The sequence below is a fragment of the Pyxicephalus adspersus genome, chromosome 5, assembly GCF_032062135.1.
Source record: "Pyxicephalus adspersus chromosome 5, UCB_Pads_2.0, whole genome shotgun sequence".
Taxonomy (NCBI): domain Eukaryota; kingdom Metazoa; phylum Chordata; class Amphibia; order Anura; family Pyxicephalidae; genus Pyxicephalus; species Pyxicephalus adspersus.
In genome coordinates, this window is record NC_092862.1 from 33,204,874 (window position 1) to 33,228,981 (window position 24,108).

General features: G+C 36.2%; 1 protein-coding gene across 1 annotated transcript in view; it reads right to left on the minus strand.

Annotated features, from left to right (window-relative positions):
• Positions 1 to 24,108, minus strand: part of C5H8orf34 (chromosome 5 C8orf34 homolog) — a 126,575-nt gene that overhangs the window by 16,344 nt on the left and 86,123 nt on the right. The window contains exons 11-13 of the mRNA XM_072411079.1: positions 10,241 to 10,361; positions 6,585 to 7,075; positions 515 to 608 (exon numbers count right to left, since the gene is read on the minus strand). Coding sequence (XP_072267180.1) covers positions 515 to 608; positions 6,585 to 7,075; positions 10,241 to 10,361 — 706 coding nt within the window. The remainder of the gene's footprint in view (positions 1 to 514; positions 609 to 6,584; positions 7,076 to 10,240; positions 10,362 to 24,108) is intronic.

The window sequence follows — 24,108 nt, forward strand, 5'->3', positions numbered from 1 at the left end:
CACACGGAGGAACCACACACGGAGTCACCCACCGTACCACCCGATTCTGGTAAGTAATCGGTGGGTGGCTTATTTGCGAGGGGGGGCTTATTTTTCATTTTTCCCTAAAAAGGGGGGGCTGTCTTATTTGATGGCCCTGCCTTATCATCGGGGAAACACGGTAGCACATTCTACATTAGATTTCACTAAAATAATATTACATGACACCAAGGGTAGAGCGTTAAGAAAAGTACATTATTCTTCAGATGTGTTAGGCTAGATTGATGTCTACATACAGCTAAGCATAAGCTGTACGTTTTAATTTATTGCACAGAGATTTGGCAGAGCTAATGTTCCCTGCTGTTATTTGGAAGCTGTATTTAACAAATCATATAACTTTATCTGATATTTACTGGCTTACGTAAGTTTTGGAAATAATTAAATTGGTGTATGAGAATAATGGATCCAACTACATGGTTCCAAAATGTAATAAACACATTAAAATACAGTTCTCATAGCAAAGGAGGAGACTTACGTTTTTCTTTCTCTATATCCACACCTTCGCTCTCTGTATCACTTGGAAGGATCCAGGGCTGGCGAGATCCCTGCAACTGTTCATAAGATTCCTCCTAGCAAATAGGGCAGAAACATTTATTTAAAGTTGCATCTTTTTTTATACAAATGAATATTTGATGCTGCTGCCAAAAATATTTAGAAATAGCTATTGCCTCTTTGCCAACTTGTAATTAGACATCCTACGGCAGCTCAGTCCCTACCCTACCTAATTAATGAATGTGCAACCTGGTAGCAAGCAACAGTGGGTTTGAATTCTCCTAAATCTGAGTAAAAAAGCAGATACCTTTCCATTACCTATGACAACCATTTTAGGCAAAAACATCTCTGCAGCAGGTGGTGATATCATGTGCAGAGAAAACTGGTAAGTTGATTATTTTTACTTACATTTTCTGCTTCCAAGAACAAGGTGCCACCAAAGAGGTCTTTGACTGCTCCACTATTTAGTCTTTACGTCAGATCAACAAATTTAAGTTATACAGAAAAACACCATATTTTACACAATGGATGTAGTAGGTTGTCTACTATCATCATACACGCTACTCAGATGATTTTATATTGAGCAAGCCTCTTAAAGAAAACAAAAACTTTCTATACCTCCCCCAACTAAGCCAAATTCCTCTCCATTTTTGTCCCATATGCTCCTCCTTTTAGATGCTTCAACAAGAGTAAAAGAGCCAGTGCTGCCAATTCAGAAAGCAGTGGGTAGTCCTTGGTGTGGCCACTTGCTGATTGACATGACTCCTGCAACCTTTCTTTTTATTCCTTTGTAGTGCAAAGAAGCACATGTGGAAACTTCTATGGATTTATGAGCAGTGATCAATAATTATCAAACAATTACAGAAAGCTGCATTAAGTGGAATCCACTGGCAGAATCAACAGGTGATTGTGGGACTTTGCAAGGGAATAAAACAAAACTAAGTGTAGATTATTCTATATTAAAATGCTGCTACATATGAGGAAAGACAAAGTTTTAAATTAACTTTTTTTCCTGATGAAGTGGATGCTGAACCATGCAACGTGCAGAAAAACACCTAAAGCCTCACTTTACTTTAAAGTGATCCTGTGCAGCAAGTTAAAGAAAGGTTTTACTTATCTATCTAGTGGGTGGTGTGTTAAATCAATGCTATTATAAAGCAACACGGCTGCTCTTATCAGCTCTATTGAGGTTTTATGGGATACCATTGTAAATAGTAAATCATTTTTTTGCCAACACATCATCATTTATAAAACAGGGAATCGGACATCATTCTCATGTGGGATTCTTCCAGGTCAATATATTTCAAAGGCGGTTATTAATTCCTACCGGGGAATGTTTGAGGGAATGTCGGATTTAATGTTTTATAAATAGAACTCATATTATTATTTGTAAAGGGAATGCTAGATACAGTTAAAACCATATCATAAAACTCACAGAAACATTAGAAAATCATCATCACGCTTCCTTCATGGACCACATATAGTGCAATAGTGAGGTGCAGTACAGGACTTTACACTAGGAATATTTTTTACAAAAGATCATGAAATGTAGCTTTTTTATTTGTATGTGTGTGTTCCATTTAATCTATAATTGAGATCTTGGCACAGCATTTAAAAAAAATAATTACATTCATTTTATCTCATCTAGAAGGCGTGTGGGCGTTGATCCATGACTTCCAGACATAAAACCCATAGCTAACAAGATATCTGCATTTTTATGCAAATAGAATTATCAAAAATGCATTTTGTTGTTTCCTGTGGAAAAATGCAATAATCAAAGTGTTTATTGATGGTCATGGAGATAATCTTCTCCATATGACTGTACTGATCAAGGACTATAGCTTGGACAAACATATTAGGGCTACAAATATAGTAGTTCATCAACAGGTCACCGGCAAAGAAGCAAAAACAAAGTTCTCCTGATTTCCTCCATACTTCCTCTGAATAGAAAAGCTCAATGAAACTATGTTGATTACCAATATCATACATATGCAAGAGATAACATTATCTTGTTTTCTTTACCTAATGCTGTAGTTTGGGTAAAACACCTAATTTAATCTAAGTCTGCCTACTTATAGACTTTATCACAACTGAAATCCTCAGTTAACTGGGATAGAAACTCAAACCACTCCTAATTACTGTATAATAGGGGGGATTTTCAGGAGTTACAGGACTCAGCAGCTCCCCCTCTAGGAAATGTCAATAATTTGACTTACCCTAATCAACCATGCCACACCCTGATATCGTTACAACAAAACTAAAAAATAGAAAGTAGGACTTTTAAGGAATTCAATATCCCACTAATAAAAACAAATATTTGTTAAAGTAAAAAAAAAAAGAAGGATTTATAACATTCTAAAAACAATCACGCATAGATGTATAACTTGGAATACTCTTAGCAAGTAGTGAATTCTATGCTTTTCACGTACTTGAAATCACTTCCTTAAGAACCACACTGAGACCTATAGTTACACAATTTACATTGAATGTATATAATGATTGTGTTTTTCTAGCCCTGTAAACATATATTGTTTTGGATATATTTTTATTAAGGGTCCTGTGGGAAATTGGGGAAACCTCTGAAATACTACAAAGAAGTGTTCCAATCTATTTGGGGATTATTCTTTTCCTTTAATTAGGAGCTGTAGTCAAGTTGCTTAATTTGCAGTTAAACACATAGAAACTGTATTAGCAGCCAAAATGTTTTATAAGGAAATATACTTTTTCATGACTTAGGGTATGCTACGTAAGTTATATTCCTCAACAGCTGTAAGCTTTGCCTTTTCTCATGCTTTTTGTTTGACTAGAAATGAGTTACAAGTAGGACCACCTAAGTATCCCACTCTAAGTCTATGTTCACACATGAGATGATTCCCATCAGATATGAATGGTCGGGAATGGTGAAAATCTGACATTGGCACATAAGTCACCCAACGCTGTTCATGGTTCCAGAGAAGTGCACAGCAGGGTGCCACATGCTCATTCTCCCTCCTCCCCTCTCTTTAGAACAGAAACTCGCTGTGTATACAACCTCGCTCATTTGTTCAACTGTCACTCTTTTGTCGCTAGAAACAATTACCAAATATGGTTTCTAGCAACAAAAATTGTATGTGTGTAAGCAGCCTTACTCATCACACTAAAGAACAGCCACTCCCACTGCAAGTCTGGTTTCAGTTCTCAGATGTGTTGCAGTCCCAGTATGAAGAGAAATTTGAGAGTAGGCCTTTTAAAAATTTGGATGAGGTTGGGAAACACCTTGTGCATTTGCATTCAGATGCATTTGTGTTGGGATTGCAGACGGGTTCTGGCTGGCTGTGCTTCTGGCCATGCAGTTGACACTGAACACTCTTCCACCCCAATCGCAAAGCAAGGGGTGCAAATGCGTTGACCTGCAGTGCCCTGGAATGCTAACCATGTCGTTTGGGGCCACATGTCTGAAAAGGGTGTCTAAGTGTTCTTCCCGTCTGCATGCCGGAGACTGATGACATCATTCTACTATATTGCAGAGTGCTGCTTAAGTGCTATTTCTTACCAAAAAAATGTATACCTATTTAGAAAAAAACACTTTCCTCATATTGTAACACATCAGAAATGAATTCATGCAGGCTTATAATATTGTTGATTTATTCACATGCATCTAACCCAACACATTACACCCTGTACAATTCTGCTGCATCATTTCGCTGTAAGCAGGTTGACTGGGTGAAAATACCTTAGCAGTACAATCATTTTCCAGAAGATAAAGTGTGGCTATCCAGATGCATTAAACTGTCAGCATAGTCATCATTCAGTGTGTACAGATGCACAAGGAAACTTTCAGCCTAAAGCTGTGTGTGTCAGTGCACAGTGAGTAATGTCAGTGCTGACATCTTGTCTTAGCTACAGATCAGGCCTCATGTGGACAGCTTTATTCTGCTTTAATGTTGCGTGTAATCCCCCCTTTCTAAATTTACTGTATCTGTTTTCTGGCATATTGAACGCACCTAACAAGCATGCCACCTTCAGTGCCTTCAATGACTGCTGCTATTGTAATTGTAATAACTTTTTAAACACATGAAAAATGTAAATCTGTAAATCAAATTATGCTGTAAGAAGACATAGATTTACACAAGACTTAACTATTAGGTGTAATATTAGGGTGTATATATAGCCAAACTTTTTTTCAATTTGGATTCGATAGGAAGTGGGATGAGAATTTTTTTCAAGGAGTGTTAGTAAAATCCTTCTTACAAGGGAATGGAAGATTTCCCCTCCTGTTCTGGAGAAAACTCAATGGTTTGGATTTACCCTCACTTTTATTCTTAGTGACAGGTTGGTTATTACATTTTTATGATGGGAACACAGACTGCAAGAGACACCTGCCTGTGTTTTTTTACCATCTATCAAAAGAAAAATTGCAGCATTATCTTTTATGTATGATAGTGAGAATTTGGCCATGCATGAAAAACAAATGGGTGTCAATACAGTACTAATTCAAGAGATAGCATCTATATTGTATACTTTTTCAGAAGTACTGAATCAAAGTATATTAATATATATTATTTGCACAGCACCTGCCCTTTATTACACTACTGTCACCGACTATTCAGCTTCACATGTCACCTGAATCCTGGACAATCATAGAACATCACACACTGCTGAGGTCCTCCTTAAGTTCCCTTTCCCTTTGTAAAATGCTTATCTTCACTCTTTCAGGTGTGAGCACCCAGTATTGATAGCTAGCCCTACAGAACACAAATATTTCAATCTTACAATTTATTAAATATATAGGGATGTTTGTTATCACTTTGAATTGAATTTTTGTGAAAGGAGGCAGAAACACCTCCAGGGATTGGGTAAAAGGGTGTATGGTTCAATGAAACGATTTTTCCTATTCTAATCATTAAACAAATCTGTACAATTCGGTGATGACACCTCAGTGATCTTTAGGTGTAGGAATTGTTGGTGTTTGGTGGGTTAGCAAAAAATTTAAGGCAGGGTGAGTGTATGTATTACAGGGAGGGTGAAGCCTGGTGTTAGAATTGCAGGGAGGGTTATCAGGAGGGTAATATTGGGGTTATAAATAGGGTAGGAGTAAAGCTATGTACACACGTCAATGGTTCTCGCCCGATAATCGTCTCAGGGACGATATCAGATGAGAACCTGGCGTGTGTACAGCGCTCGTCGTTCATTTTCCAAAGACCGTTCTGGCGGATCCACAGACGATGGACGACGAACGATCCTAATGCAAGGGAAGGAGGAGAGCGCACAGTGGGGTGCCGCTCCATCGCCCCCCCCCCCCCCTCCCCTCTGCATAGAGCAGATCAGTGATGTATGTACAGCACTCATTCAAGCATCATGCAGTCCTTAGTCGTTGGAAAGGATTGTGAAAGATCCTTTCCAACGACTATAATTGCATATGTGTATGCGGCTTTAGAATTACAGGGATGCTTGGAAAGAGGGTTAGCATTAGCTTTATAGGGAGAATAATAGTTATTTTGCTGGGGGGGGGGGGGGGGGGGGGTGTTCTTTTCAGACATCCCCTTCCAGAAAATCCATAAGGTGATAGGGGGGGGGGGGGGGGGGTTGCTAGGAGGGTTAATGTTGGCTTAAAAGACATGTAAAGGTTAGAATAGCAGGAATGATCAGTTGCAGGGAGGGTAATAAGGGGGAGGGTAATTAGGGAATTACCATTGGAATTAAATGGAGGGCAAGACCTAAAATTAGAGGCAAGGTTAGTATGAGAGTAATGCTAGGGTTATAAGAAGTGAAGGAGAGTTACAGGGAAGGATAGTAATGGTGCAATGCTGGGTTTAATGTTGGGGGTAAAAGGAGGGCAAAAGTTAGAATTACAGGGAAGGTTAGTAAAAGGGTTAATGGTGTGGTTAAAAGGAGGGTAATTATTATAATTAAGGGGAGAGTTAGAGAAATGGTTCTTGTTGGGGTCTTAGGGAGTAAGTTGTAGAAATACAGGGAAAATTAGTAATAGGGTTAATGCATTTGTAGTGGAAGCTGTCATCACATTACATATGTCATTACATTTTTTGATAAACTGAATGGATGCTTGTTCTTACCTCTGCGGTGCTATTCCTCTGAGAGGCCATTGCTAAGTTATCTGCAGATGGAACGCCAGACACTGCACTAGCTGTCCATCCAACCTGACTTTTAACAGTTACAGATCTACTCCTAGGTACAGGAGTAACTCCATCTTTACTTCCCTGATTACTTGGGGTGAGTGGTCGAGACACCATGCTATTTGGTGTTCCAGGCCTACCAATTGGAGTCACAGGTGTCTGAAGTTTACTTGACTGGGAATTTGGAGTCTGTGGCCTGCTGTTTGATGGATTTGAACCATGGGTCCTACTGTTAATTTGTGGAGGTGATTTATTCCCCTGTAGATGAAGCTGTAAGTTCTTGGTGGTTTGATTTGGCACTTGTGGCTTTGGATTCTGCACACTTGATATATGGTAATTTCCTTGAGGATCACTTGTACCGGCCCCATGTTGGTTTCCAGAACTTCTTGACATACTTGCTTCTGCCATAAGCGCCAAGTCTTTCTCAATATCTGAAACATAAAAAAAAAAAACAAAAACAATTTTATAGAGGCAGTAAACATTATTTCATGATCATTATAAACAGATTACTATTTTTGCTTTTTTTCCATTCCATTCTTTTTGTCTATTGTGCCATTTTTAACACCGTGGGCTTTGAATTGTGTGCCACAAACATCCAAGGCCTGGTGAAATATGAACTTTCTCATGGTTTTATTATTGTTATTATTATTAAACAGGATTTATTTGGCGCCAACATATTACGCAGCGCTGTACATTAAATAGGGGTTGCAAATGACAGACAGTGATACAGGAGGAGATGACCCTGCCCCGAAGAGCTTACAATCTAGTACATATTGCTTGTGAAGCTTAAAAGGCTCTCTATAACAGCAGCTAAAATACCAACAGACAGCAAATCATAAAAAAAATTAAATACAAACACACTTGAATCAAATGCTGCAATCCATAATTCAAACAAAACATCTAAAAATATACCTCAAACCATTGTTGCCAAACAAACAGAATCAATTATACTATCACAGTAACTAGACACTTGCTCCATTCCATGGCATAATATTCTCTGGTGCACTTTGTATCAATTTTATTTTAATGAGATATTTCTGGAAATATCCTGTATGAGCAATAACTTTGGTTTTGGCAATAACATTCAATCAAAAAGTGTGTAAACTAATTTAAATCTCTTGGAGCCTGTGTTATGTAACTAGATATGTAATGGTTATGTGGTTGTTCTCAGTAAAAAAGAAACAATCTTTTGGGTAAATGAGGGACACCAAGTCAGTGTAAGATCTACCACATGAAGTTGGGTCAACCTTTACTGTAATATTTCCCTCAAAGAACATCCTGTTATGGTTCCTGAACTGGAAAGATTCTAAATAGGTTTGACATCCGATCTGAGCACTCCCAGTCTATAACTGAAAGGAACTGAAAATGCTCCAACTGGACAGGTTTGGTGGATTGAAGTTATTTGGCAGGTATGTAAGTGAATTTCAGAATTTGACTTTTAGTGATATTTTATTTAGAAAAAAAATGATTTCATTTGTGACAGTTTCATTGGGGGTATGTACATTTCAGAAGTTGACCTGGGCTTATGTGGGTATCTTTATGACCATTTCACCATGCCCCAAAATGCAGGAGTTAGGCAGCTTATTCAAAAATAATGGGCTGCAAGACACAGTAAATTAAAAGTTTGTAAAAGTACACCCAAATTCAGGGAGGTGGTAGATTGGACATATTTTTTTCCAGAGGGGGCAGGTGCTGGATCAGTATGGACTGAAATGTGTTAGAAAGGGAGTAGGTGTAGCAGTCGGAGTGGCTTTATTACAAAGGAGAGGGATGTAAATTTATAATGTTTTACACAATGTAGACTTAGGCTTCAAGAATTTATACATTCTTTAAAGCCAATAGCCTGGCCACAAGTTTACTTTAAAAAGGTGTCAATGTCCGTGAAGGAAGCGGTGAATATTTTGGCACGCTGTATTTAAATGCTGTTTGATATATTTTGCTGTATTATTTCAGCAGAACTAACACAATATTGTGCAGTTACAGCAATTCACTTCCAATGCACCATTAGAATGTGTAATATTGCTGTAAATCATAGATAAAAACACTTTCATCATTCAGAATATACACTTGTGCAGAAACCTCAATGCTTGGATTAAATGGAATAGTTATATTTTCACTTGAAAATGAAATGTGGCAACAAAAATGTTGAGAAATCAGCATACGAAATTGCAGCACACTGAAAAGATTTATACAAATAACTAAACACAGTTAGGTTTCAAATGGAGTATTTTATTACACCATAGGATCCACATAAGAAAGGAAGAAAGAAGGGTGAGGCTAGAGATGTACAGGAACTCTTGGTTATGAGAGGAGAATAATAACACATTTAGAACAATATAGTTGTATTATCACTATGTGACTTTTGGGGTGATGCAGAGGTATTATTGCAGAAAGGGAAAGGCGTCTGCAATATTCATTCTTACCTGCCTGAATATTATGCTGAGCTGTGCATGTGTATTATATAGATATTTTACACAGCAGTACATAAGCAAATCTAGCTATGTATGTTTAGGCTCAAATTAGAAGGATCAGCTTTTGTTCCTCAGGTGCATACTACAGAAAAAGTAGAAGTAGTTTTATATTATTTACAACTTTGGTCATTGTGGGGTATGGACATGGAGGAGGTCATTGCCGAGTTCATAAAATTGTTGGTTGACTGTTCTCATGCTGAGCCCTATGCAACTTGGAGTCAAGTATACCAAAAAGTCCTTTGCCTTGACTTTCCTGATCTAGATACATGTTCCATGGTGCTAAAGCTAGTTGGTTCAGTTTTTTGTCCTGTTTTTTTTTTTAATTTTTAATAAATATATTACATATTAATATAGCACCAAAAAAACTATTCAGCGCCTTACTATATGTTACTTTATATGTTTTCTGAGAAAAAAAAAACACGAGAGAATAGAAACTCCATGCAGATATTGTCCTGCACAGAATTCAAACCTGTGATTTCAGTGCTGTACCATGAACTTATGTTCTCTGGGAGCATTCTTCCAACCCCTAGGAACCAAAATGTTAAGATGTTCTTGCTATAGATTCTGGATCTTCTCTCCTTATAAAACCTATTTCTGATCCAAAAATAATGCTTTCTCATTGCCTGTTGAGGGTGGTTGCTAAAGCAGAAAAGCATGGAACTCATTTTTTTTGCCACTAAAGCTAGAAACAGCTAAATGAACTCTCCAGCATTAAATGTCCAACACGTTTTTGGAGGACTGACTCTAGAAGTTCTGCGCTTGTAATATAAAAGTTGAGTTTATGAATGAATGCTCAAAAAAACATCTCTTTTTCCAAACAATATTGAAACAGATTTTACAAATATATTTCTTTATGGGTGGCAAGTACTTTTTACAGTCACAAGCCTGAGAAATGCCAACTAGAATTACAGAATGGCAATCCATTATCAGCTAAAAGGTTTGTAGGTTCCTGTTTCCCAGATCACTGATAACACAGCTTAAATGATGAGTCTGAATGTTAACACAAGAAATAAAACATCTTTGATAATATGCAGATGGCTGTTTTATTTAGCTTTTCCTTATCCTCAAACCGCTGAACATTTCTTCCTTCTTAATGCACAGTAACAAGCAGTTTTCAGCACATACCAGCTAGATGCTTTTCCATGCTCTGCAGTTCCTTTGCGGTTAAAGCTTCTTTCAGGAGTTTTTGGTTAGGTGAGCCCCCACTTCTGGCAGACAAGGCATCCAAGTCCCAGACTGGTTGACGCTGAATAGGTTCAAAAAGTGAGAAAATATACTTTTACAAACAAGTTCAAAATGGAATTAGGAAAGCAATAATTATATGTTCCTTGTACACCAAGCTTTCTGGAAACGCATTGCTTCCTATTAGAAGTGTCTGGTGTACTAGGTACTTTCAGAAATAGGCTGTTATCCTTTGCAAAACATCTGTAATAAGGATGTCCAGCTAAATCTGGTGTACAGTCATCACATGTAAATACAGTAGTATTATTAGCCATGCTAGGTATAACAATCTACATCTCAGTACATCAGGTGGAAGCATAGGACATTGGCACAGCAAAGGGCATGACGGGTACATAGGTAAAGCATTGAAAAGATTGCAAAAGGGGCAATATGAACATTAGGCAAATCATTCTTCCAGCAATGGTTTTTGTTGGTTAGGTAACAGTATATATTTACTGCTAGGTATATCTGCTAGCATTACATGCATAATGTACCGTATTTTTCGGACCATAAGACGCACTAAAGTGGGGGGAAAATCAGGGTGCGTCTTATGGTCCGAATGCATATTTTTTTACTTACCTGTATTGTGCCCGCCCATGAAGGCAGCGCCGATTGATTTGATGAATGCCGATCGGCGCCGCCTTCATGGGTGGGCACAAGTGCCGCACACTGGATCTCAGGGGAAATCAAATGAATTTTTTTTTTCTTGTTTTCCCGTGCGGAAAACCTGGTGCGTCTTATAGTCCGGAGCGTCTAATGGTCCGAAAAATACGGTATGTTGGTCCTGCATTTGTAAAATTGCATATAATGATATGGAATTACTCAGTACTACTTTCTAATTATTTGTAGCAATTTTATGTATACTGCAATGGCTTTCACTTTTATGAACAAATAAACCAGAACAATCGGATCCTTTGTTTTTTTTAAGAAGGTAACATGAGAGTAATATTCACATTATGACCATGACAGATGACCATAAAAAATTGAATGTGAAAAAAATGGCATTGATTTTCTTTTAATTGGTAAACTGAGCAATATTCTTTCATAAAGGGCTTTCTGATAAATTCACTAAAAAGAGTAAGGAGAAAATTACAAGCAGTACTAATACAGCATTAGAGTTGCTTATAAACCCTAAATGAGTATTACCTAAAGAAAAACATTCTTTCCCTGAAATACTAGTCTTTATATTAAAGGACACCAAGAATGCATCTCCTGGCATATCAGTACTAATCTGTTTGCATAGAAGTATGTTTCAGGTTTTTCAAAAGAGAGAGAAAAAAGTGAAAAAGACCCATTCCCACCTATAAAACATAAAGTCCATTACTGAAGGCATCATAATTCTTTTCTGATGCCATAGAGACAATGCAGATGTTCTCATTGATGTGTACTAGAGAGAAGTGTTTATCTGTAGACCTGAGTTTTGTTGTTGTGTTGTTGTGATACTAGTTTATGCTAAGTATGCTAAGCATAAGTAAAGAAAAGAAACAAAAAGTTTATGCATTAAGAAAAGATAAAAAAATCTGATGGATCTCAGTTGCGTAGCTTTGGTATTGCAAAACCATGGATCTTCAAATCTATTGTTTTTACAAATAAGAAATATTCACATCCATAGCTAGTTGAGAAAAAAAGAATATGCAAGACTTCCTTTTTTGTAGGTGTTAATTCACTATCGACAGCAATGCAGTAATTTAAACCTATTTTAGAACCGTCATTTGTTAAGTCTGGGAAAGACCAAGGTATTTCATCTGTTTGCCCAACCTGGGATCAGAATTAAACTGATCTAGTTTTATCCTTAACCTGCCAATAAAACTAAATAATAAACCTTATAATTCAAGTTATAATTTTGATATGTAAGTGTGAAAAATTCAAGTATTTAAATCAAGTACAGTTAGTCCCCGGGTTACATACGAGATAGAGACTGTACGTTTGTTCTTAAGTTGAATTTGTCGGAACAGGTACATTATTTTAATAAATGCAATTAGGACAGATGTTTGTCTCAACATATTAATAGGCAGCATTGGTGTCAGTTACTGTAAAAAATCCTCACTATGAGTTAATCACAAACAAAGCAAAAAAAAATTATTTATGACACTTAGACATTTATTACTTTTGGAGCAAGCTTTGATATGCAAAAAGAAACAACTGCAGAGTTTTTCTTGGTCATTAAAGAGTTACAAGAGGCTGCAAAAAGAGCTCAGCTCTTAAGATCACCCACAAACCTCTGCTGTGTTTAGCCAAAGATTTCTTAGGAAGCAGCAGGAAAGCCCTGTTCGTATCTAGCAGGTGTCCGTATGTCGGATGTCCTTAACCCAGGACTACCTGTATTCTTTAATCATATTACATATGATTTATATTATATATAGTTTGAGTGTGAGACATTAATTTTAGGTGTGCAATTTAAACATTTTAAAACATTTTTAAAGCACAGTGGCTCAGATGTTAAGCAGTTTAGGTCCCAGGTTTGAATCTCGGCCAGAACACTATCTGCATGGAGTTTGCAGGTTCTCCCTGTGTTTGCCTGGGTTTCCTCCGGGTACTCCGGTTTCCTCCAACATCAAAAAAAATGCAGTTAGGTTAATTGGCTACCCCCCAATATTTACCTTAGACTGTATAAAAAACATATGACTATGGTAGGGACATTAGATTGTGAGCTCCTTTGAGGGACAGCTAGTGACATGACTATAGACTTTGTACAGCACTGCGTAATATGATGGCGATATACAGGTACTGTGTAATAATAATAAAGTGTTAATGAATCAGTATGTATCTTGCATAATTACAAAAAGTTCAAATGACAAAAAAAAACTCGCCTTAAACTTGATTAATAGAGGAAATATATAGAACAGTATTTGAACTTTGAAGGCCAATTTCATAGCAAAGGAATTTAATATTGGCAAATATGTTTGGACAATCTGTTTAAACAAAAGAAGAAAGTCATATGTTCTGGTTTTGTTTTTGCTGATTTTTTTTTATTCTCTTTGCACAAGAAACACAAGATTACAAAACTCAGAATATCCTTTCTGGAAAATGTATTTACCTCACATAATTGCTTGGAAAAGACAGCAACCTTTATGCATCAGTGGAAATTACATAAGCAAAGCTGTGGTTTAAATGGAGCTATTTGTACTATACAGTTTCTTGGGTAAACAAATGTGGAGATTAAGTTGTTATAAAAAGAAGCATTAAAGTCTTTAAACCACCAGCACAAACAATGGAATGCAAATACAAAGTTCATGTGAGTATACGGTATCCTCAGGTTCAGAAATAGGCATGTGGCCCAAACACCCCAGCCCAAGGCACCTAACTAGAAGAGACAACATCAGTTTTCTGGTAGCAGAAATCTCATCTGTGCAGTGCAGCATTGTTTTTTAAAATCAGGAGGCATTTACTTGTCATCACTTATGTCAAAAAGCAAGGGTCATATTTACTGCAAGGGTCATAGAATGATTTTTGAAATTTGTGGAATCTATGTAAAGAAAACCAAATTATGTTGGCGCTATATAAATCCTGTTTAATATTAGAAATAATAATAATAATAATCTATATATATATATATATATATATATATATATATATATATATATATATATATATAACTGGATGTGAGTATGTATGTATGTTCCATCAGCACTCGAAAACGCATGGAGACATTTCAACCAAACTTGCCATACATATGACTGAGACTCATGTGAGTGCACCTGTCATCTTTGTACAGCGCTGTGCTATATGTCAGAGCTATATTTGGAAGAAACGCATGGAGAAATTTCAACCAAACTTGCTATGTTCCACCATCACTAGGAAACGCATCATCAAACTTGCTAGACATGACTCAGACTCATGTGAGTGCACCGCTGATCATTAGGAAATGCATGGAGACATTTCAACCAAACTTGCTTTACATATTACTGAGACTCATGTGAGTGCAACCAGACATCTTTGTACAGCGCTGTGGTATATGTCAGAGCTATATTTGTATGTATGTATGTATGTTTAACCATCACTCAAAAACACATGGAGACATTTCAAGGAAACCTGCTAGACATATGACTGAGACTCATGTGAGTGCACCGCTGATCTTTGTACAGCGTTGTGGTATATGTCAGAGGTATTTTTGCATCCATGTATGTATGTATGTATGTGTGTATGTATTGCTCAGCACAGTGTGCCTTTTGCTTATATTTTTACATACATTTTTTGAACTTTAATATAAGATTGCAATAAATAAATACCTGGGCAACACCAGGTTATCAGTTAGTAATAATATTAATAGTGAAGATGCCATTGCTCTGCAAAAGAGTAAAGTTTAGAAGAACAGATGGAGGGGGAATAGTTTATAAAACATTTTCCTTTATTAGTGGTGTTACTAGTGGTGGTACTGCTACATTATTTTACCTAGTGACTAAACACCTCTAATGTCTCTCTATAAGCAAAGTTTTTTTTTTTTAAATAGATAAAGTAAGAAAAGAATCAAAATTATTGTCAGTTTTTTTTCCTGTAGGCAACAAAACATTTACAGGAAATATTAACATAATAATTGAAGACATAATCATTAGTATTATCTTTCACTATCTTTCAAAAACTAACGAAAAAGCTGTGGCTATACACACTTCTTGGTCTGTATGGTAAAGCAACAATTACGCATGGCTGATGCCAACAAAATCAAACCCACACAGAAAAAAGAAAAAAAAAATTACAGGAAGATAGTGTATAATGGTATGGATGAAAATCTTTTTTATTTTTATTGATATAACTTTTTCATGCTATGATTTGAGAGTTAAAAAGCAATACTTGTATACTGCTTTTGATATGAAGAGCTGAATTCTTGAATACGTTATTAATGCCCCTTTACACATTTTTGATGAAAATAGGTAGATGCAAAAGGCTTTAAAATCCTAACAAGACACTTTGGGGCTGATTAACTAAAGCAACAATACCCTTTGGAGGGTACCTGGATTTCAGTCCCACCTGTTCCATCATACACAGAGAGATATACTTGGGAACCGGCAAACTTTTTTACACTGAGAGCAGCAGGCAAAGGATTGCAAGTAACACAAACTCATCTTACTGCTTTTCTTTCCTGCAGAAGCACATGCGAAACGTGTTGAGGGATAAATGCAGATCCCAATGCACATTATATGTCCAATAATGTTGATACATGTATAGTATGTATCAATATGTTTGTGAACGCAAACTGATAAAAGGTGCCCCAAAAGTCTGCAATCACATTTATTTATACTTTTTTTTTTTTAAGACACTGGATGTGGCACCATAACTTTACTAGTGGCATTTATTGTTTTATACTGTTGTGATATGCATATATTTCAGCTGCCAATATCTCTTTTTCCAGTGTTCACTTTTGCTGCCTCTGCTCATGTGATCTTCTCACTTCTCACTAAATGGGCCTGATTTAATAAAGTTCTCCAAGGCTGGATAGAATACACTTTCATCAGTGAAGCTGGGTAATACAGCAAACCTGGAATGGATTTCCTTAAAGTCATTAGCTAATTGTCAGCAAATGTTTTAAATCCTAGACCAGATCCATTTCAGGTTTGCTGGATCACCCAGCTTCACTGATGAACGTGTATCCTCTCTTGGCTTGGAGAGCTTTAATAAATCAGGGCCTATGTGTTATGGAAATATGGGAACTGCCACAGCTGATCCTTCATTCACCATGTCCATTGAGTATTAATCTCGGTAAATCTACCATGAAACAAAATTTTAGAAAAATAAACATCAACGGTTAGCATTTACAAATTAGAGAAACAGCTAGAGCCTGGGACATATCCAGTTTTTATTTTCTGTACAGTATATGTATTACTGATAACATTTTTTAAGCCAAATGCAATATATTTTTTAATTGAGCTTGAACACAAATGTATTTTTTTGACATATCTCAAATTGAGAACATAAGGTATTATGTATTCCTTGGACATAAAGCTTGGTGAAACCAAGAATACAAAGGCAACAATAAAATAACATTGTCTCATTTAAAGGATACTTACTGCTTAGCAAACATGCAGATGTCAATGACCAATTTTATAGATAAATTATGACATTTTACTGATCTTTTTTTTGCTATTTTATATTTTGAATTGAAGCCAGAGAAACCCAGACATCTAGCAATTTCAGAAGTGCAGAAAGGGACATCTATATTTCTTTATCGATAGTTGTAGTTTAGAGGACTACGAGTGCTGACAAAAGTTAACATGACATATTCCCATCCCATGCTATATCTACCACTGCTAACTGCTAACATTTTGAAAAGAAGCTCTTCAGAAAAAAGTTAAGGGAACAACAACAGGGCAAAAGTCCTACAGTTCTTCATTTGGCAACTGTCTGAGGTATTCTCCCATCATGTGCAATATGTGAGCTCAGGCAGCTGACAAATATCAACGACCCATTACACTCTAGCTAAAGTGCTCTTATCAAACAAAGTAGATAATGATAAATAAGGAAATAAAACTCATATTATTAAGTATTAGTTAGGCCTGGACAATATTAATAAAAAGTAATCTGAAACTGGTACATATACCTCCTCACAGGTTTATACATGAGAACAAAACAAGAGGTATGAAAAAAGGAGTGTGAGAAATGCGAATTATTCGCTAAAATATGAAATGTAGAAACATAGCTGCTATGAGTAAGTAGCTGTTTATTGTCTCCCCTGATTTCACAGGCCTTTGGATGGATGTATTCTCTGCAGTCTTTATAGGTGCGCCCTAATTTAAATGAATAGATTAATCTTAGAATTATTTACAGTGCTTATAAACTGAAGCTGTACTAAATATTTGATGTGTGGTAGGACTATAAGAAATATTAAATGAAAATTTCAAAAAATATAACTTATTAGGAATGTTTTATATTATGGGTAGCATTGCTGGTGAGGTCATCAAATGTGGACCCAGTCTTTAGGACTACTGTAAAAGACTAATATTATTATTATTATTATTATTATTAATAAACAAAATTTATATAGCGGCAACATATTACGCAGACCTGTACATTAAATAGAGGTTGCAAATGACAGACAGACACAGACAGTGACACAGGAGGAGAGGTCCCTGCCCCGAAGAGCTTACAATCCAGGAGGTGGGGGAAGTATCACACAATAGAAGGGGGATATGGAATGGAGGAAAGTAGTCGGGGTTTATGAGACAGAAGAAGATGGGTAGGCAAGTTTGAAAATATGGGTTTTAAATGCTCTTTTAAATTATCAGAAAGTAGGAGCAAGCCGAATAGGATGAGGAAGACCATTCAAGAGAGCGGTTAAAATATTTTCTCTACCTTTTTGCAGGACTGTTGATACTAAATTAATATGTTCACCTATATACAGGGGCAACATTCAGAAGCTTCCTATGCACAGAAACCAAAGAAAATTCACTCTTTCTGATGATGTAAATAATATATTAAATCTGAGGATGCAAAGGAATGTTTTAGCTAAGACTAGCAGCACTGCGCACATTGTACACGGACTGCATGTGAAAGCTGAACTGTTAGAATACATTAAAAAATGTAAAAATGCAAAAATAAAAAATCAATGCCTGGAACTTAAAAAAACACAGCTTCAAATTTAGAGTCAGGCAAACATCTCATTTCAGACCAAACATTATTATGTATGAAGTAACACAAGATCGGGGAGATAGGATAGGTGGGTCTTGGAGCAGCCTTTCAGTCCTGACCATCCATTGTGGTCAGGGATCTCACCTAGTTAAGAATATTCGTTACAACTGAAGAAGTGACTTCTTGTTCTTGTTTTTGAAAAGTTCCAATGATCATTCTGTTGAATAAGCATGTTCAACGTGGCTATTAGTTTTAAAGGCGATGCTGTTATTCCACAGTTTTAGAAAAATCCTGAAACCACTTACCACAGTATTCTCACCCACTCATTTTTCATTGTGAATTAGTTATTCTCTTCTCTTTTCTACTAATAGTAAAATAAAGTATATGGCAAGAAAAATGCAGCTGCCAAAACATGCTGTGTAGTTGCGATTTCTAAGTTTCAGCCAGTAAAGACAACAAGCAGCTAATAAAACTGGTACGACCAAAACTTTGCTAGCATTAAACATGAGCAGAGACTTCTCAAAATTATGAACGGGACTTTGAACAGCACTGGTGGTGTGAGAAAAATGCAATTCCTAGAGAAAATAATCTACACAAAACATACATTACTGTAACACTTTAATTGGTACCTACAATTTAATGAGCTGCTTGCCTACATTTTTCAGCATTTAAAAAAATAGTTTTAAAGAGTGCCAGCCAATTGTCTGTAAATTCTGCCAATAATAAAAGAGAAAGTTTAAGAATTTACAGTCTTGTTTGATTCCATATTAGTGGACTATTACTACAGCTGGTGTGCAGATGAGGCACTGTGTTTTTTCTTTTTCCTTTGAATGCTATTCCAAACCACCAATTTGAAGATACAGTAGATACAATTCTCCAGACCTCTATAATATGCACTCAGTGGAAAGCTAGTTTCTTTTTTTTTTTTTTTTGTCTACACTTTTTAGTTTTCTGGGTTTTATTGGGACATACAAATCCAAATCAAGAAAATTGGTTCTACAAAATAATCCTGGGTTGACATCATAGATACAAATCATTGCAGATTTTTATTTGTTAACACATCCGTAAATGTGCTTTTTAAAACAATGTAAACAGTGTGGGTATCTGTTTTTTAGTATCATCATCCTGCAATTATGGATGCAGTGTTCATGAGCTAACAAAGAAAATGTTCAGAGGAGGAGCAGAGAGTCTTTTGCTTCGTATTTCACTGTCCATTCAAAGGATGGGGTAGAGGCAAGACATAACAAGTGTAACTTTACTATAGCAGACAAATATCTTGTCCTTCTACATAGGACTGTGCTGTGCAAACTGAAGTAATGCTTAGGACTAAATAGACAAAGATACAATAGCACCTAGTGTTCAATTCAGAAATTATTTTAAGCTGGGTGGAAAGAAATTGTAGGCGGGTGCCAGCCCCTGTATTGTGACCCAACTCATCAGTAACCACCCAAAAACAGCCTGGTGGTTACTGAAAAGTGCTGGATAGTGCGCCCAGCTAAAAGGGGCTAGGAAGAACACCGGCACCCATATCTGCTGAAAAGTGTGGTGGATAGGTGATGGTGTGACAGCAACATCTAGATAAATGTCAATGCCAGACTTCATAGAGCAAGGCAATGATAGCTTACAAACATATATATATATTATATATATACACACACACACACATACATATATATGTACACACACACACGAACCATAGGGACAAGAATATATGAACCATAGGGACTAAAGTATTTCTTGACTTGGCCTCTACCACCCATATGATTTTAACAAAGCTACGGTATGTTAAGATGTCATGCACTCCCTATTGGATTATACAGAAATAAACCCCTTTTCTCCTGTCCAGCCTGACAAAGCAGAGTAGTACAAGTGAACATGTCACAAAATATAACACACAGATGGTTGTTTTCCTGAGGGCAAGCGCCTCAAGATGCTGGTGCATACAATACCTATCATTCATTACAAATGTGTTTCTGCACAGCCTGGAGTCTCCCAGACTCAGGTGCGAAATAAATAAATCTTGGAAGGAGTCGAGAGCTCTGACAAGTCCCAGCATTTCAAAGTTCGAAGTACATGCTTCCCTGCCTTTCAGCTTTTCCTATAGGAGTCCTTCCCGGGGAATACATATGGACTTGAATAAAAAGATGGTTAAATGTATGATCTATAAATGATAACTGTACTCATACAAAAAGTATGGTTACTTGTATGCCCCCCACTCCCCTTAAAGCATCAAAATACTAATGTAATCTGCTGTCTACTAAAAGAAGCTACTAAGGGTTAGACAGGAGGTAGTTAAAAAGGAGCTTCCAACATTACCACCATAGGCTGCTACTGCCCAGTCCAGTTCCAATGGGAGCCTTGCTTCCTGGTTACCTGGCTTTTTTGTAGGTAGAAAGGAGAGGACACAACTGCCAAAGAGGATTGGAGGGGTACTAGGTTGCAGTGGCCAGATCTCTATATTAGGACATTCTAGGTTTGTGGTCTGCTTTTGTATTATTATTGTTTATAATAATAATTTATACATTATCACCACTTTCTTCTATGCTGTTTATAGGTAATACATAGTACCCACAGTACCAAACAATGTTAAAGATACAGATGAAGAATGAATGTGGAAGATGATGTATATACACAACAGTTGTTCATGTATTAAATATAATGGGCCTAATTTATTAAACCTCTCCAAGACTGGAGGGGATACACTTTCATCAGTGAAGCTGGGTGATCCAGCAAACCTGGAATGGATTTCTTAAAAGTCATTTTCCATTTGTTAGCAAATGTTTTCAGCCCTGGACCAGATCAATTCCAGATTTGCTGTGTCATCCAGCTTCATTGATGAAAGTGTATCCTCTACAATCTTGGAGAGCTTTAATAAATCAGGTCCAATGCATCAAATGCAACAATGCAATTCAACAAGTATGCAGGCCAATCATTTCCTAGGAAATGATGCATTTGATGGAACAAAAAATGGGAAATAATTTTGGCTTATTCCATAAAACACTAAAAAAACATCACAATAGGTGGTGGTCCACAAAATGTTTAGCAAACCTTTTGATCATTTTTTTAATATTTCATACTCAAATGTATTTTTTGCATCACAAGTATGTAAGTAATGTTTTCTAAACAAGAATAGCAAAAATAAACTTGAATTACTTCCAAAAACAAGGTCAGGTTTTAGAAGTCGTAAAGCTGCTACACTGGCATTATGTTCTCGGTCAGGTTGCAAAAATATTGTCTTGATCTAAATACTGAAGTTTCCTTAAGCAGAGGTTTTACTGAACTGTGACAACTGCCAATGCTGCTTTATTCAGTTCTATACTTAAATTTGACGGTTCAAAATTTTGATAGGCATTAGGATTCAAATGAACACCTGCCGTTTCAGGTTTCTTTCCATTCTGGAAATGGGATGTTGTACCTCAGCTGTAAAAAGTATCCGATCATATGGACTCATTTGGGGTAGTTTATTCATGGGGGTGGAAGCAGTGTGCCAAACCAAAAGGTCAGCTATGTGTCATGTAATTCAAATTATTTTTTTATGTCCCTATTAATTTTACCACTCAACGTGTGAGCAAACTTTGTGCTGTTTAAGTATGCTGCATAACTACAAGAGTGGATTGTTAAATATAATTTACACAACTTAACAGCTTAGATATTTTGGACAACATGAAATGGAAAATGCCAGTGCAAGCAGTTATTAGTTGGGATCTCAACTACTTGCTTTGGCTTTTTGGATGGATCAAAAGGATACAATTTATGTTGAATCACAATCACATTTTTTATTTTTTTTATTTTTTTTTATGTAGTGCTGTGCATTTGTACACCTTTTTCTTGTAATGAAACAATGCTTTTGGCACTCCCTCTTCAGGGGACTATGCTGACACTGATTATTAAGTTAAATCCCTCATCACAAACATTCCCATCAGGCTACCTGTGACCAGGTATTTTAGATTACATAGTAGAAAATGTGTTCAAATCTGATGCCTATTGAACTTTACAGTCATCTTTAGACACACTGACCAACTACTAAAGCATAAAACTAAAATATTATAAGGCTGATTACATAGGGGTTATTGTTTCATTAGCATGGATGACTTTCTTGACATAGAGAATACCAGATAAATTTCTTGTGATGTCAGCATTGCTTGTCAACCATAATCTGAGGCTTATTGGGATGATTGTGTACATTTTATGGAATTACCCTGTATAAGGTCCATTTATGAAGGTAAAACATTGGAATACAGATGTCAGTTTCTTTAGACTATTCATATGATAACAACACACAAAGAGAGAAAATACTTTATTTTCTTTATTAATTCTTAATGGGCCTGATTTATTAAAGCTCTCCAGGACTAGGGAAGATAAACTATCATTATGGGTGATACATCAAACCTAAAATGGATTGATTGGTCAAGGATTGAAAACATTTGGCAAATAGGAAATTATGAAAAGAAACCCATTTCAAGTTTGCTGGATCACTCAGGTTCACCTATAATAGACAATATTTTCCAGTCTTGGACAGCTTTAAATCAAGCCCAATGAATGAAAATACAATTATTTTTCCAACTTCCTACATTATTTTTGGGAGATATTCACAAGATGTTTTCCACCGTATTTACAAATGATGAAATAGGTTACTGGTGATGTTTTTTTGTTATACCCTAGTTATATCTATATTTAGGAACAAAATATGATCGTTTGCAAGACATGGAAAATTGATGTGGTCTAGACAATCCCTACTTCCATTTGGGTCTGGAATACCAGCCAATCGCTTCTTTGTAAATCTACTAACAAAATCTACTAAAAATACAAATGACAAGAACTACACATTGGATTGTCAAAACAAACAATCATGACATGTACAGCTTTAAAAACTTCACTTTTGTGTCCTATTGCCTCTTCAGTTCTTCCTCACAGAGTGATTTTTGTAAATATTCTGCTGTATGATCTGTGCAAACAAGGGTAGATCGAGCCATTGTGGCACTAAATGGTATAAATATGCATTTGCTTGTTTGTTTTGACAAATGTATCATTGTCAACTCATAAATTGTGTAGTATTGGTTTATGAAGCTGGATTTAGTGGGGATGCCTTCTGTATCACCAAAATAAAGTCTGGACCACGGATGACTTGATGGTTAGGACAGTGACATTGTCCTGGGGCTGGCTTGTTTTAAAGAGTTGTCCATCCACTGGCAGTTGGTATTCTGAGTGTTGGGGGCATCGAAATGAAAAAAGCCAACTTTTCGGGTGAAAGAAAAAGTTTCTCCTGGAGATTCCACAATTATCTCCCCCCATGCAGACTTTTAATATGCCTATTATTATTATTTTAGGTCTGTAGGTTGGAGATGAAGATTTTACTATTGTGAAATATTTTGTGATTATATCAATAAAAAGAATGTTCATAACAACCATAAAACTAAGATCCAATGCCATACCCCAGTCTACTTTAGACCATCAACCGTTGAAAACAGAGAAAAAACATTTATGGAACTTTCAAGGCAGAAATTCCACAAAAACATTACAATATATGTATGCTAAAAACATGATATTTATTATCCTTTAACAAAAATATTAGTAAAAACATTAAAAATTATGATGATGGATCTCAATTGTAATACTCGCGTTTCGTAGACATAGTCCACTTTTTCAGAAGTAAATTGAGATCTACAAATGCACATTTCATATATATGTTACAAACATTTCAAATGAAAGTAATTTTCTGTATATATGCATTATAGATAATCTCTTGTTTGAAAAAACTACATTTGTTCAGTGTTTTGTCATGTTAGACTAAATTTATCAAGGATTAGAGATGTCTGAAATTCTAGGCATGTGATTAAAAATTGTTTGGAGTGTTCTTGCATTCATCTTTTAGAGAAAGCAGAAATGATGCTGATTTTCTTCCATTTGGAAACTAATCACTTCTCTTTAACTGATGAGGGTACAAGCTTTTTTAAATGCTTTCCTTATGAGATTCGATTACTCTTCTTCTAGGAGTTCCTTACTTCTTTTTTGGTCAGGAAATTTTGCACTTGAATAAAAATCTTTTGTGATCAAATTTGCGTGATTTTTGTTAATGTGGCATGTCAAGTGAAACTAAATTGACTAGAACATCTGACTCCATTTACACTCTTAAAAGGATGCCATTAAACACATCTCCATCAATAATCTTGATTGTTGAAAACAATGAGGGAAGTGTAACCTAAATTTTTTTG